This window comes from Rattus norvegicus, chromosome 10 (genome assembly GCF_021556685.1).
Source record: "Rattus norvegicus strain SHRSP/BbbUtx chromosome 10, alternate assembly SHRSP_T2T, whole genome shotgun sequence".
In the NCBI taxonomy this organism is placed as follows: Eukaryota; Metazoa; Chordata; class Mammalia; order Rodentia; family Muridae; genus Rattus; species Rattus norvegicus.
Window position 1 is genome coordinate 51,997,664 of NC_141543.1, and position 14,201 is coordinate 52,011,864.

Consider the following 14,201-nt stretch of genomic DNA (forward strand, 5'->3'; position numbering starts at 1 on the left):
AAGCTCTTGGGAGCTCTGAGCTACAGCACTTCGCAGAGCTATATCAGCACTTGGCTACTGTCAATCTATTTTAATTTATTTTATTCTATTCATACTGTTAATACTGAACTGGCAAATGTACCTCTTGTCTGTAGTATGCTGGTGGTGCTAAAATAGTTTCAGACTTGAAAGCATTTCTTTTTCTTAAATTAGGGGCTTAGGATGTCCAACAACCTGCAGGCAAGAATTCTACCACTAAACCACCCATGCAGACTCTGTCTGCAAATGTAACCAATAGTATGAGAAAGACTTAGAACAAAACAAAAACAAAAGTAAAACAGCCATGAGGGCTGGGGAGATGGCTCAACTCTGATGACCTGAGTTCAGTCCTTAGAACCCACATGGAAGGAGAGAATTTCCTCCTGCAAGTTATCTTCTGATCTCTCTCTCTCTCTCTCTCTCTCTCTCTCACACACACACACACACACACACACTGTCACACACACACACACGCACTAAATGTAATTTAAAGCAATTTTTAAAGATTCATAGCTATCACGCCACCACCAACTCCCATTAACTTGAGATACAGATTATAAATTATTTCTCTTATCTCAGTAATCAAGTCCTTCTCAGGTAATATCAGAGAGGTTTCTGACCTTGCAAATGACTCAGAGCACCTCTCCAAGGCGCATCTCTTCTAGAGGGCTGCCCATCGTGATGAGATCCACTCAATCTATTTCTTTATCAGAGATCCCACATGTCAAGAGAATGCCAGCACTCACCAGTCAGTGGTGAAAATGTAGCCCACGAGATCCTTACAGCCCAGCAGCAGGACACAGAAGGTCACAGCAAAGAGCTCTGAAGATAAAGGATCAGAAGAAGTGTCACAGTGAATGGGGAGGTCACAGAAAGGGGGAGGCAGGTTGCCCCCATGCACAGCCTGTGTGCACCAGGAACCTTTGCAGAGGGTCCAGGTACCTGTGACTATCAAGGAAATTGCTGAAGACTTCTTGGCCTGGTCAATGTTTCCTGCACCCAACGCATTTCCCACCCGGACATTGGCAGCCACACTGAAGCCTGCAGGGATCTGAAATGAAAGAAAACAGTAAAACTGTACATTGAGATGCCACAGACATCATAGCCTGTGACTTACACCCCACTGGCAAAACATGGTCCTATGGGCCCTGAAGACACTTCACAACATCTCTTTGGCTTACTCCAGGCCGTTAAAGAACCTATATCTCCCAGTTAAGATTTTCAGAACAAATTAGGCTTTTCTGCAGAGTTTTCAACCTCTACCATGGAAGGGAGGACCCCATTTGTCCTTGGGGATAGAGGGGACCAGAATGCAGAATAGGCTGACCAGAGTCCACTCTGGTACCTGCTCTGAAAGACAGAGAGTTTCGGTTTACAAAGAAGAAAAAGTTACTAAAGAAAATACCAGGAGGAGACATTGCCTTGTAGGTAGGATGGGGCTCTGAAGTCAGGATCCCTGGATCCACATTCTGACACCTCCGTCCATACTTATTACCCATGTGACACCACGCTAATTACTGAACCTCTGATGTTTCATTCTATCTGTGCAAAGATTCTAGTAATGGAGACATTACAGTGCTCACACAGCCACTGCCAAGACTGTTGTGCCTCTAGGGTAGTAGCCAATATTCATTAAATTTTTCCATTAATATCTGCACATTTACCTCTTGAGTCACTAATAATCATTTTTAAGTTAATCACTTATTTGAGCTGCCTTAGAGGTCAAGATAACTAAGAGAAGGGTTAAAGAAAATCTAATACACAGATTAAGAAACATGGACAGAGTGGGAGATTAGCGCCCCACCTTCAAGGTCACTACAGGGGCAAGCAGATTTTCCAACCAACAGCTTCTCCACACAGAGGGAGAGACAAGAAGAAGGCTGTCTGCTTTTTAGTTAATCCATATTATGTATGTCCTAGTATGGTGTCCTGAAAAGGACATGCCATCATGTCTTATAGAATTCCCTCCACAAGTCTAGATGAACTTAGAATGAAACGGCTATAACGCTTCCGGGGGAAATGTCTCAGTCAAGAGAGAAAAAGAAAGGCCAAGGTTCTATTCCCAATTAAAGGGCATTAATGATTAAAGGACTTTAACAAGACATGTCTCCTTTATGCCAAGGGGGAAAGTTACTGACACCATATTAGAACAAGTAATGGTAAACAGACAGGGAGCCCATAAACGTGATGCCATGTCCTGTAGAGGAGGTTTATATCCTTTTAACTGGAGAGAAATGTGAGTGTACTCTTCTGAGCCCGTGGAGAGCAGAGAACAAGATACGCAAAAAGTGCATATATATAATTTATCTTAAAGATCAAAAGGTCAGGAAATCACATAAAGATATTTGTCCTAGGAGGTATTCTGAGGTGATGCTGATCTTATTGAAATATTATGAATTTAAATACTGGGCAGTAAGAGACTAACTTAAAGATAATGGGCTCGGGGTTGGGGATTTAGCTCAGTGGTAGAGCGCTTGCCTAGCAAGCACAAGGCCCTGGGTTCGGTCCCCAGCTCCGAGAAAAAAAAAGGAAAAAAAAAGGTAATGGGCTCATTGACAAATACACTTAATTAAAATATGAGATACATAAATGTGAGGTACAGGTTGAGAACGTCCTCCACAAACAGCAAAAACAAAAATATATGCCCCCAAGAAGTAGACGTGAGCACTGACCTATCACGCTTGGATCCCCAACACTGCCACAAAAAAAAAAAAAAAAAAAAAAAAAAAAAAACAAGAAAGTGCATATACTCTGTATATTTTAAATATAAACAACAGATGGTAAAATGTCAGCTATCTGAGTCCTTCTCCATACTTGAATACCCCCTTTTATCCATTAAAAAAATATTTTGCATTGTCCTGGGAATGAGTCTCAAGCGTGCTGGGCTTTCTCTCCTACAGCCGGCTACCTCTGTCCCTTCTTTAGCTTTCTGTCTCAAGAGGCGCATGCTGTAGAAGACAGAACTTCAGAATTTCAGGTCGAAGCTTTCTGTGAAACAAAGTGACAGGGAAGCCTCTACCATGTATTCAGAATCTCCTCTATACTTGGCCCACCCATTCCTCCACTGATGGGCAAACGCTCAGGCAGTGCCCCTTAACTACAGCCAGCAGAGCCTCTGTGAGCATGGTGCAGACATATCCATCCAAGTCCCTGCTTCCCATTCTTCCGAGCATCCCCAGAGAAAACTGCTATGCAGCGGGCACAGAGTGTTCAGAGGTAGAACCAGCACACATCCGACCTTGGCGACCAGCTCTCCATTTCATACCACTCCACTCCCAGGACACTGGGGCAAAGGGAAAGATTCTGACTGTGTGGAAACACAGAATTAGCAGATCCCACTCCTCCTTCCGCTTACAGGGATACCTGACCAGACTGGACATAAAGGACCTCCCTGGCTCCTAGAGGACTTTTTGCGGAAGTGGAGCAAAGATCAAGCCCAAGGCCTCATGAGGACGAGGCAAATGCTGCAGCACTGAGCTATCCCCACCCTTTTTATTCTTTACCCTGGGAAACTATCTTACACCTTAACGCAGTCTAGTCTTGAACTTGTGACTCTCTTGCTTCTCGCTACCCAGCTGAGATTACATGTCCATATCTCCAGTCCCAGCTCCAGGATAACATTTTATGTCAAGAACCATCTCGGACAGCATCTCAGGATAGAAAACAGGTCCTCTTTACCATGGGGGCCTGAGCACTTACCATGTATACAATGATAGCCAATTCATAGGTGATGGACTGGGCTCCCAACTCCACCATGCCAAGGATACCTGGTAAAGATGGTCAGCTGATGCCTTGCCCCAGCCAGAAGGTCCCCACCCATCATCCATCTGCATACGTACCACTCAGGAAGCTGCCAACCTCATAGGCCCACCACTCTATGCACAGCATGAGCATGCTGGGGATAGCCAGTTGCAGGAAGGAGGCCCAGTCCTGCAGACACTCCCAGGACCATCCTGCAGGTACAACAGATGGGTTTCCAACATGTCTGACCCTCAGGCAGAAGCCACAGCCAAAAGGTCAAAAGATGGGCTTTACCTCCCCAGGTGGCATGATGTAGTTTTCTCCAGAGAATGTAGAGGAACAGGAAGATGGCCAGAGCAAACTGGGAGATGGTATTGGCCAACGCTGAACCCCTGGGAAAACCAGTAGCTGTGGGTAAATACTGTTCCATCCTCTCCACCCTGGCAGAGGGAGTTGGGAAACCATGTACCCCTCACACTACCGTCCTCCACCACAGGCCGTGGGGTTACTTCATTTAGGGAAGTATTTCCTTCACTCTGACGGCACTTTCCAGAAGGCCACACCCACACCAGCTAAACTACCCTCGCTTTCCCTGTAATAGTCTAATGCAGCCCCCCTCCCCCAGCCCAGGAGGAAACTGGACTCACATCACCCCAAGATGTAGCTGATGGAGAAACAGATAGTTGGCCAGGGCGTTGACAAGGTTAGCAGCGATGCCCGTTATAACCTGAGGCAGAACGATGCCCTGGAACAAGGAGACATGAGAGATACCTTTACATGTGGATGCTCCAAGGGGCTTGGGCAGAACAGGAGCAGCCAACTGAGGGTACCACCCTGCGCCTCCGACCTTCCCACTCTCCCCTCCCCTTCTCAGCCCTCCTCTTTGCTGTGAGTAAAGGTGAGGGAGAGCTCTGGCCTCCAGTGGGTAGTTGGTGAGAAGGCAGTGGAGAGGGAAGAGAAGCAGACATCCTCTGCTGTGTGCAGGAGTGGCAGGATTAGCAAGCTGGACGACGGCACTTGCAAGAGGCTGGAGGTAAATGATACTCTCTCCACCAAGACTGGGATTCAGAGTATGGATCAAAGATCTTGTGAAACTGTATTTCCTCCTGAAATGGACCATGGGCTCTTTCATAGTAGACTCCAAGAAGAAGGAATAGGAAAAAAAAAAACCCACCTCCTGCCTCACATTAAGAAACAGAGGAGGGGCTGGAGAGAAGGCTCAGCAGTTATAATAAACACTGGCTGCTTTCCAGAAGACTCAGATTAGGTTCCCAGCACCCACATGGCAGCTCATAACCATCTGTAACTTCCATTACAGGGATCCAATGCCCACTTCTGGCCTCTGCTGGCACCAGCCCCACCAATGGTGCACAGACATACAGGCAAGGGAGAGCTGGGGCCTGTGGTGACAGAAAATCTTGAGTTCAAAGTCATCCTGAGCTAGACAGGGGAACTTTGTGTTCTGGTTAATTTTTTTATTTTTATTTCTTTTATTTTTACTTCTTTGTCAACTTAACACAAACTGGAGTCATCTGGGAAGGAACCTCAGCTGAAGCACCCATCTTACCGACCTATGGGTGCGGCTGTGGAGTATTTTCTTGATTGATGGCTGGCATGAGGGGCCAGCCCACTGTGGACAGAGCCGCTCCAGCCACATGGTCCTGGGTTGTCTAAGGAAGCAGGCTGAGTAAGACTTGAGAGCAACTGCTAAGCACTGCTCCTTCTGGTTCCTACTCTGCTTCTGCCTGAGTTCCACTGACTTCCCTCAATGATTACTGTGATTGGAGCTTATAAGCCAGAAATAATCCTTTGCTCCTCTAGCTTGGTTTTGATCCGGGTTCCATCACAATTGAGAATAACTAGAACATATTGTCTCCAAATAGAAAACAAAACAAACAATGCAAAAAAAAATCTTAGAGGAAATGGGGCCTTTCTTTGTGGTAGAGCACCTGCTCTGAGCAACAAGACCCTAGGCTATACCTCCAGCACTGCGAGGAAGAAAAGTAAGTAGAAAAAGCAAAATAATATTTAGGGCATTGTCTTAAAATTACATTGGACTAAGGACATCATAGCCTGCCCTCACACACATCAGGAGGGTGAAGCCCAGGAATGGTGGGTGCCCATGGAAGGGGGGTGACAGCCTTGCTTCTCCACAGTGGCATCAGCCCCTACTTCTTCTTTTTTTTTTTTTTTTTTTTTGGTTCTTTTTTTCGGAGCTGGGGACCGAACCCAGGGCCTTACGCTTCCTAGGCAAGCGTTGTACCACTGAGCTAAATCCCCAACCCCCAGCCCCTACTTCTTTAGATGCTGCTCTCTCACTGAGATCCTGATATGAGAATCGTCTACTCTGGCCTAGAAGATCAACATCACCTGGGCTGTGGGTATAGCTCAGTTTATAAAATGATGCTTGCCTCACATGCCCAAGGACCTGGACCTGACTCCCATCCCTAGCACGATAGAGAGAGAGAGAGAGAGAGAGAGAGAGAGAGAGAGAGAGAGAGAGAGAGAGAGAGAGGGAGGGAGGGAGAGAGAGAAAGAGAGAGAGAGAGAGGAGAGAGAGAGAGAGAGAGAGAGATCTGCATACAACTACCTCTCCAAACGGAGAGACCCTCACACCCTACCCATTACGTAGGGTCTTGCTGTGCTCTAGGCCTGCAAACCAAGACTTTCTTTAAATTTTAACTGGTCATAACCATCTGTAAACTACTTTTATAAGGCAGGACTTCACTATATAGCCCAGGTTGGATTTGAACTCATAATCCCCCTGCCTCTGTGTTCTAAATGCCAGGATTATAGGCAGGCACCATTACTCGTGGCTTCTTCACACCTCCTCCTGGTCTGGTGAGACCCAACACCATGGAGCCCTCGCTGCATGAGTAAATGAATGAAACTCGACTGCAGCTTTGTCTCTGGCTCTCTCCAGCGGACAGGACCAAGACTAAAGTGTGACAGTTCACGTGAGCGCTATGTTCATTGGGGGAATGAGCTCCTGGTGACTTTCCTGTAAGGGAGTCTGTAATCAGCTTACATCTCGAGTGTGGAAAAGCAGTCAGACTGCATTTTGAGGGGCTCAGGGTAAGCAGACAGTAAGGAGCCTGGTAAATAAGATGCTACTGTCCCCAGCTCCGGAAAAAAAAGAAAAAAGAAAAAAGATGCTACTGAAGTGACAAGAAGCGAATTAAGAAGCCCATTAGGAAATTACCTAATGATGGTTCATTAGGTAATGGTGCATGCTGCCTTGTCTAATGACCTGCGTTCAATCCTAGGACCCACATGGTGGAAGGAGAAAACTGACTCCCACAAATTGTCCTCTGACCTACGTGCGCACGCACACACACACACACACACACACACACACGCGCGCACGCGCGCAAAAATAGATAGATAGATAGATAGATAGATAGATAGATAGATAGATAGATAGACAGACAGATAGATAACTTTCAACAGAAAGAAAGTGACAGGCAGGACCCAAAGGACTTGAAGGACAAAGCCACAGAGACAATAGCCTGAGACGAACAGAGTAGAGGGAGGGAGAAAGGACAGAGGCCACCAGGTATAGAGTGTGGAGGAGGCAGCAGGCCAAGATGAGGTCACATGTACGACATGCTCCCGCTGTCTCAAGGCAGCTAGTTCTGAGATGGGTACAGGAGCCCTGCAGACATAGATGACAACTGGAGATGTGCAGCAAGCAGTTGCTTTTCTCAAGGAGGCCAAAGGAAGTCCGGAGCTGTCCCCTTCCTTGCCAAGGTCCTCTCAGTCGGTGCCTGCAGATCTCCGTGTTTCCTGTCTTTCCTCTGTTCCCTTCCTAACCTTTGCCCTCTTCCAGAGGAGCGTGTTCCCCCAAAGAAAGAGTACGCTTGTGCTAAAACACTCCTGCCTCTCCCAAAGCCTGCTGCCCTCCCGGTCTACAGAGCTTACCCATCACTGTGTGTCCTGCTCCTTCTAGGCAGCTCTCTCCTCATATTAGACCACTGTCAGCCCACCATTTTCACAACTCTCATCTTTGAACCACAAATTGGTTTGCTTTCTATCAACCCAATGCCCAGTAGATATACCATGCTTCACTAGCAGACCAGCCAGCCAGCCAGCTCCTCTCGGGCCATTGTGAGCTGTGTCTTCTCAGCTGTAGCAGCCTGATTACACCCAGCACTCCTGCCTGGGGACTGGTGTCTGACACTTGCTGTCTGGGAAGACTCCAGAGCCCCACCAGCCCACCATAATTCAGGTCCCAGTGTCAGCCCCTCTCCGCTACAATTCTCTAATTACAGGTCCTTCCCTCAGCCTCAGCTACTAGAGAGTGTCATGGTCACACTCTCTGTCCCTCCTCCATCCATGCGATAAAAGGTCAGAAGACTGGTGAGAGACAGAAAGACAAGCAGGAGCTTGACATGTTGACATGTGACAAGTTGCAGTCTGTACTTGGTTCATACAAGGGCATGGACGGAGAAAAGACACCCTGGAGAACAGTTAGAAGTGCAGTTCCCAGGGGCTGGGGATTTAGCTCAGTGGTAGAGCGCTTACCTAGGAAGCGCAAGGCCCTGGGTTCGGTCCTCAGCTCCGGAAAAAAAAAAAAAAAAAAAAAAAAGAAGTGTAGTTCCCACCATCTGTGTTCAACTAGTTCAAGCTCTTAGCTCTAGCCACGATAAAGGATGATACCTTAAGTGATCCACTTAAGTGTCCAGTAAATAGGGACCATCCCTGCCTCTTTCTACCCTCATCCATGCCTCCCTGTTACACACACTAGAGAAAGCTTGCCTGTGTGACAGGAATGTGTGACCCAGCTCTCTGTTACCTCGGTTTTTCTAGAAGGAAGTCCATAGTCCTATATCATATGCTGATCTCATAAGTCCACCCGCACCAGGTCAGGGCTCCCCTCCCTAGGACCTCCGACCATCGCTACTTGCCATGGATACAGTCTTGACTGTTCTCTGTTTTCAATACAATTTGAGCTTTTACACCCACTGCCCCCAGAAAGTAGCGGCCTTCAGACGAACTGAGAAGAGGTGTGGACTCCCTAGACCCAGCCAAGCAACTCTGACCCACAGCCCTGTAGACAGCAGACAGGCTTGCCCCACCAGTGCAGAGCCAAAGAACACAGACATGCTAGCCCTCACAGCGCCAATGGCAATATTTCCGAGTGGGAACTAGGTACAAATTTTCAGAGCCAAAAACAATGCTTCATTCACTCCTCGATGTCACTTAAGAAACCTCCCCACAGAAAAACCCTAGGTGTGCGACCCCCAAAGCCTCTTTCAGTGGCTCTCAGCAGGCCAATTCCCTCCACCCTGCTCTCCCTGATTCTATCAGTCCCTTAAAGGAAAGAGGGCAGCCCACATTACCTGGTTGAGCAAGTATTTAACTTGTAACGTATAAAGAAAGGCTGCCTACAAGAGAACAAAAGGGCAGGGTTAGTTCTGTAGCCTGGCCATACATCAGAGATCTGGGTGCTGTGGCAGGCTTGTCCCCCGGCCACCCTGGCTGTCCTTCATGCCACAAAGCCTCATCAAAGCCTGGAACAGGTAGTATCTGCTCTAGGGGCTTCACGCAACTTCTATATAAATAAACACAATGCTAGACGTTCTAGCCCTAGATTGAATATGAAATATCTCCTACAGGTTCATGTGTCCACGTGTGTGGGCCTCAGGCAGTGGGGCTGTTCCAGGGAAGTCGTGAAACCTTTGGGACATGGGGCCTTATCTAGGAAATACAGGGCCATGGGTTCTGCCTGGTCCCACTGCAAACCTGAACTCTAGCTTTCTGGTGGGCCATTGGGCTATATGCAAGCTTCCTTGAGCTTCTGGGATCAATAATAGGAGCCAATCACACCATCACGGGACTGTGAGCTAAAAGTAAGTCCTTGTCTAAGTTGCTTCTCTTGGATATTTTGTCCCAGCAATAAAAGAAGTGCATCCCTGTATAGCAAAAAGAGGTATTGTCTCCTTGAACATACACTGACATCCTAGTGTAGCCCGGCTATCATCTTATTTGCTGGGATAATGAAAAGATGTCATATTTATGTGGTTTTATGGGATAGGGCTGGAGGACTCATGCAAGGGACTGGGCTCCATCCCCACCAATGTAAAGATCAAAAACAAAATGAAACATTTTATGATGAACTAAGAAGTGCAATTTCAATGATGAGGGCCAATAGCCACCATTACGGCAGACTGTATCCCTCAAATTCACACACACAGAAGCCTATCCCCATATGTAACTGGATTTAGAGGGTGATTAAATCAAAATGAAGACACTGGGGTGGGGCTCTAATCCAGTAGGATTGGTGTGTTTACAAGAAGAGACAACCATGTTACATGGGACAGAAATGGAAAACCTGCGATCTAAGAACAGAGGCCACGGGGAAGCCACTGAGGTTCACACAGCAATCTTGGAACTTCCAGCCTTCAGAATTGTGAGGAAGCAAATTTCCGCTGTTTGATCCTCCAGTCTGTATCAGTCCCAGCCAATAACCAGCCCCTCTATCCAATTCAATAAACTTGGCTTTGACTGTTCATTGACCACCTACAGATTGGTATTAAACATTAACACGCTCTTGCAGATCATGTGATCACGCACTACTGTCTAAAGGTCGAAGCGATGCTCTCGGAGGTTCTGAGATGGACAAGACTTTACCCCTTAAAAGAAACATTCTGGACCTGGCTGCTGGCTGCCCCAGGGATACTCCAAGTACAAGAAGTCAAGGCAATATCTCCCATCCTAGAGTTTCTGTTTGTTTGTTTTAGGGAAGATAAATGCTGGTGTGTCTTTAGGGAACATAATTAAGAGCACATGTCTGTGATGAGCCAATGTCGCGTGTGAGAACTATGTCAGATGGAGCTCATGACATCCCAGTCACTTTTCACCCAAGGACCAAGGAATGGAGTCTCTGACCCCATGCAAACTCACAGGGAGTGCTGGAATGAAGACCATGACGTAAGTCTGGGTGAGCCTGTACAATAGAGAAGAGTGACAGTGAGGACAGAGGCCACCTCCCTCAGGAAGAACTGCGAGTACATTCTTGATTCCCCCTAAATAAGTGGATATCAGCTATTGGAGCAAATACAGAACTATATCCATCATCTTGCCCGGATCGCCTTCCTGCTTCTTCCAATCTTAGATCTGTGGCAGGGATTCGGAGCCTCACACAGCAGCTGGACAGTCCCTGGCTATGGGGGCTGCCTAAGGCACTACAAGCTATTTCTCAGCTTTCCTGGTTCCTAAGCCCCTCTACCTGATGAGATATTCTGGCATGCCTTCAGAGAGTGAAAATGCCTGTGGGCTCAGAGCTACTGTCGGGGGCCAAGTACTTTCCAAAGATCTTAATCAGTTAAGCCAGTGGGTCTTATACATGGAAGATTGGAAAGTTGCTAATGCCCAGGCCTCACCTCTACCAGTCAAGAATCTGGGGATTTGGAGACTAGAGGCCTGGAGAAATTATCTGTAGTGCCAAGATTATTTTAATTCCAACTGTGGTCAGAAATCACTAAGCATTTACAATCCACAGACTGCCATCCCACCGGGAAGATGTTTGTGAATGCAATTTCACTCAAAACTCTGGATCCTGGAAGCCAGTAATGAGAGAGATTCCAGGTCTCACAAGGCAGATATACAAGGTATCAATGCCTGTGAAGGGTCAGCCAAGATCAACTTAAGCTCACCTTGGAGTGAGACCCTGGCCTCTGTCACCCGGAGACTCAGTATGGCTAGATGATCTTTCTACAGAGATGATGCTTTGCCCACCACCTTGCCTTACCTGGATACATCCGGGTCCTGTCTGAAGAGCAGCAGAATTTGCTCGGTGTTGATGAAGAGTGCCCAGCATGGGAAGCAGCAGAGGAGCAGGATGAGTGTCCCCCTCTGCAGGATAACCCCTACATGCTTCAAGTTCTGGCTCCCGTATGTCTGGAGAATTCAGGCAAACAACCCCATTAAACAGAAGTGGTACACTCCAGCTGACCCCCAGAACCCTTCGATCGTGCCTCATAAGGAAGCAGGTGGCTTGGCCATTCACTCTAGAAAAAGATCGTGTGGCCAATTGAGAGTTGGGCTTGTGCACTGCCGAGCATCACAAATGTATGCTACTCATGGCTAGCCCAGGATAGTAGCAATGTCATGTTAAAGGTACCTGGGGCTCTAGTATGCTGTCAGATTTGCATTGTCTGGGAGCTTGTTAGAAATGCAGATTCTTAGGGGCTGGGGATTTAGCTCAGTGGTAGAGCGCTTACCTAGGAAGCACAAGGCCCTGGGTTCGGTCCCCAGCTCCGAAAAAAAAGAACCAAAAAAAAAGAAATGCAGATTCTTGGGCCTGATTCCAAACCTACTAAAGCAGGAACTAGGCCAATGGCCACACCTGTGGGGCACCAGCTCCTACCAACTCACAAAAGCCAGAAGGTGCCGGAGTCTCTCAGCTTTCTGTCCAGTAACGCCTCTGGGGGAGTTCTCAAACCAGCTATGGAGGGGAACAGACACCAGTGGGACTGCATAAGGTGGCTTAACTTTTCCACTCCAAGCTGGTACAAAGAAATGTACACACTGTAGAAACCAACCTTGAGGTTTTACTTTGGATCCTTCCCCAGGCTAGTGAGAGGGGTGTGATCCTCTCGTTCGGTTCTGGGTGGCCCAGAAGCCACAGCTCCCGCTCAACTATGGATCACAAGGAGACCAAGGTGTGTCCCATGCTGCTGAGCTTGGATGTCTGCTAGGTGAGGGAGAGCCAATGCGTTTTCAACTTAGAGCATTTCCCATCTAGGATGGATCTATCCAGATGTAACCCATCATAGTCAGAGAACATCTGTATGCAAGACGGAATACCAGCCCTCTGGAGGACGTTAAACATTCACCAATAGCCCTGGGTAGGCCCAAGCAACCTGCACTTTGGCAAGCCCTCCAGATAACCATGAAGCAGACCCAGTTTCAGATGCCAGGACTACAACAAACTCCAACATGAAAGTTATAGGAGGGACTTTTACACAGGTCCCTGTTTGGTCAAAAGTGAGATGAGGCAGTCATGCGAAACAACACTTTTGTGTGTGTGTGTGTGTGTGTGTGTGTGTGTGTGTGTGTGTGTGTGTGTGTTTGGGTGGGTGGGTGGGTGGGTGGTTGAGACAGGACCTCTCTGTGTAACAATCCTGGCTGTCCTGGAATTTGCTTTGTAGACCAGGCTGGCCTCAAACTCACAGAGATCCATGTGTCTCTGCCTCCTGAGTGCTGGAATTAAAGGTGTATGCCACTACTGCTGGTCAAAACAACGCTTTGAAGGAACCCCCGCTGTACTTCGCATTAGCAGTGAGAACCATCTATGGCTGGCAAAGGGTGGTGAGGAATTCCTGCTCTGAGTTCCTCATCTGTGTGTGCATGTGACCCTCCCTCTCACAGTGAGTTCCTTCATCTACACCAAAGGAAAGATGTCTGGAGTCCCTGAGAATACAAGTCACTGCCGTTTACCTGGGAGATGAGGGTGTCACAAGCAGAAGATAGGCCATGTCCCACTGAAATGCCTGTGACATTGATAACCTAGGAGAGAACAGAGAGTGAATTAAAGACGGCCCATTCTCTGTTCCTGTAGAGCAGCCCCCCTCTGAGAGCACCTGCTCAGACCCCTTTGATCCGCTAGAACGACATGCCAAAGCTCAAAGAGGGACACCAAAAAACCCAGGCCACAGTGAGTAGTAGCACAGCCTTTCTAAAGTCTTGGCTGTTTTGCACTTCAACACCAGAGCAACTTCTAACTGAACACAGTGCACCACAGAAGCGGTTTGGAGGCGTCTACTCACCTGAGACTAAGGACCAGTTGAGCAACTCTCATCCAAACTCCACAATCCAAAATGCCCACAAGCCTGAAACGTTTAGCATTGATGTAACGAAATACAGACCCTCAGGTTCTGGCGCGGTTTGGATTTTGGAGTTTCAGATTGGGTGTGTTCAACTTGTTAAAAAAAAAAAAAGTGTGCAAATACTCTAAAATGCACAGCAAAACTCAAGACACTCCGATCCTACATTTCAGATAAATGTCTCACCGGTGTGGCCTGGCCAAGCCCTTGGATCCCATGAAGGACACAGAAGCAAATGCATAGTGAGGAACAGTGCCCGCTGGAGACCTTGTCTGTGCACTTGCCTTCACTGGAATCAGGAAGTAGCCTGAGGAGTCTCGTGCAGCTACCTCACTGAATCTGTAGCAAGGTTCACTGGGACAAAGCTGAGCCCAGCCTGCTGAAAGGGCTATCCTATCACAAGACCTCAGTAGAAACATGCCTGAGGCTTAACTGTATGTACGTCCATATTACCTCAGATTCAACTAAGGAATTGGGGTATTGCTCAGTGGTAGAGGGTTTGCCTACAGACCAAACAAGTAGGGATGGGTCAGGTTAAGGAGGGATAAGGAGAACAAGAATATACTCCATAAAGAGCCAGAGTCCACGTCTAAAGAAACCCATGACTAACTT

General features: G+C 47.6%; 1 protein-coding gene across 3 annotated transcripts in view; it reads right to left on the minus strand.

Annotated features, from left to right (window-relative positions):
- Slc47a1 (solute carrier family 47 member 1) overlaps positions 1-14,201 on the minus strand; it is a 53,581-nt gene that overhangs the window by 15,604 nt on the left and 23,776 nt on the right. For 2 of the 3 annotated variants that reach the window (XM_087572890.1, NM_001014118.2), the window contains 10 exon segments: positions 13,204-13,272; positions 11,513-11,661; positions 10,666-10,708; positions 9,102-9,146; positions 4,407-4,504; positions 4,054-4,151; positions 3,858-3,971; positions 3,718-3,785; positions 961-1,069; positions 765-840 (listed from right to left, as the gene is read on the minus strand). In XM_087572890.1, coding sequence (XP_087429016.1) covers positions 765-840; positions 961-1,069; positions 3,718-3,785; positions 3,858-3,971; positions 4,054-4,151; positions 4,407-4,504; positions 9,102-9,146; positions 10,666-10,708; positions 11,513-11,661; positions 13,204-13,272 — 869 coding nt within the window. 3 annotated transcript variants of the gene reach the window in all.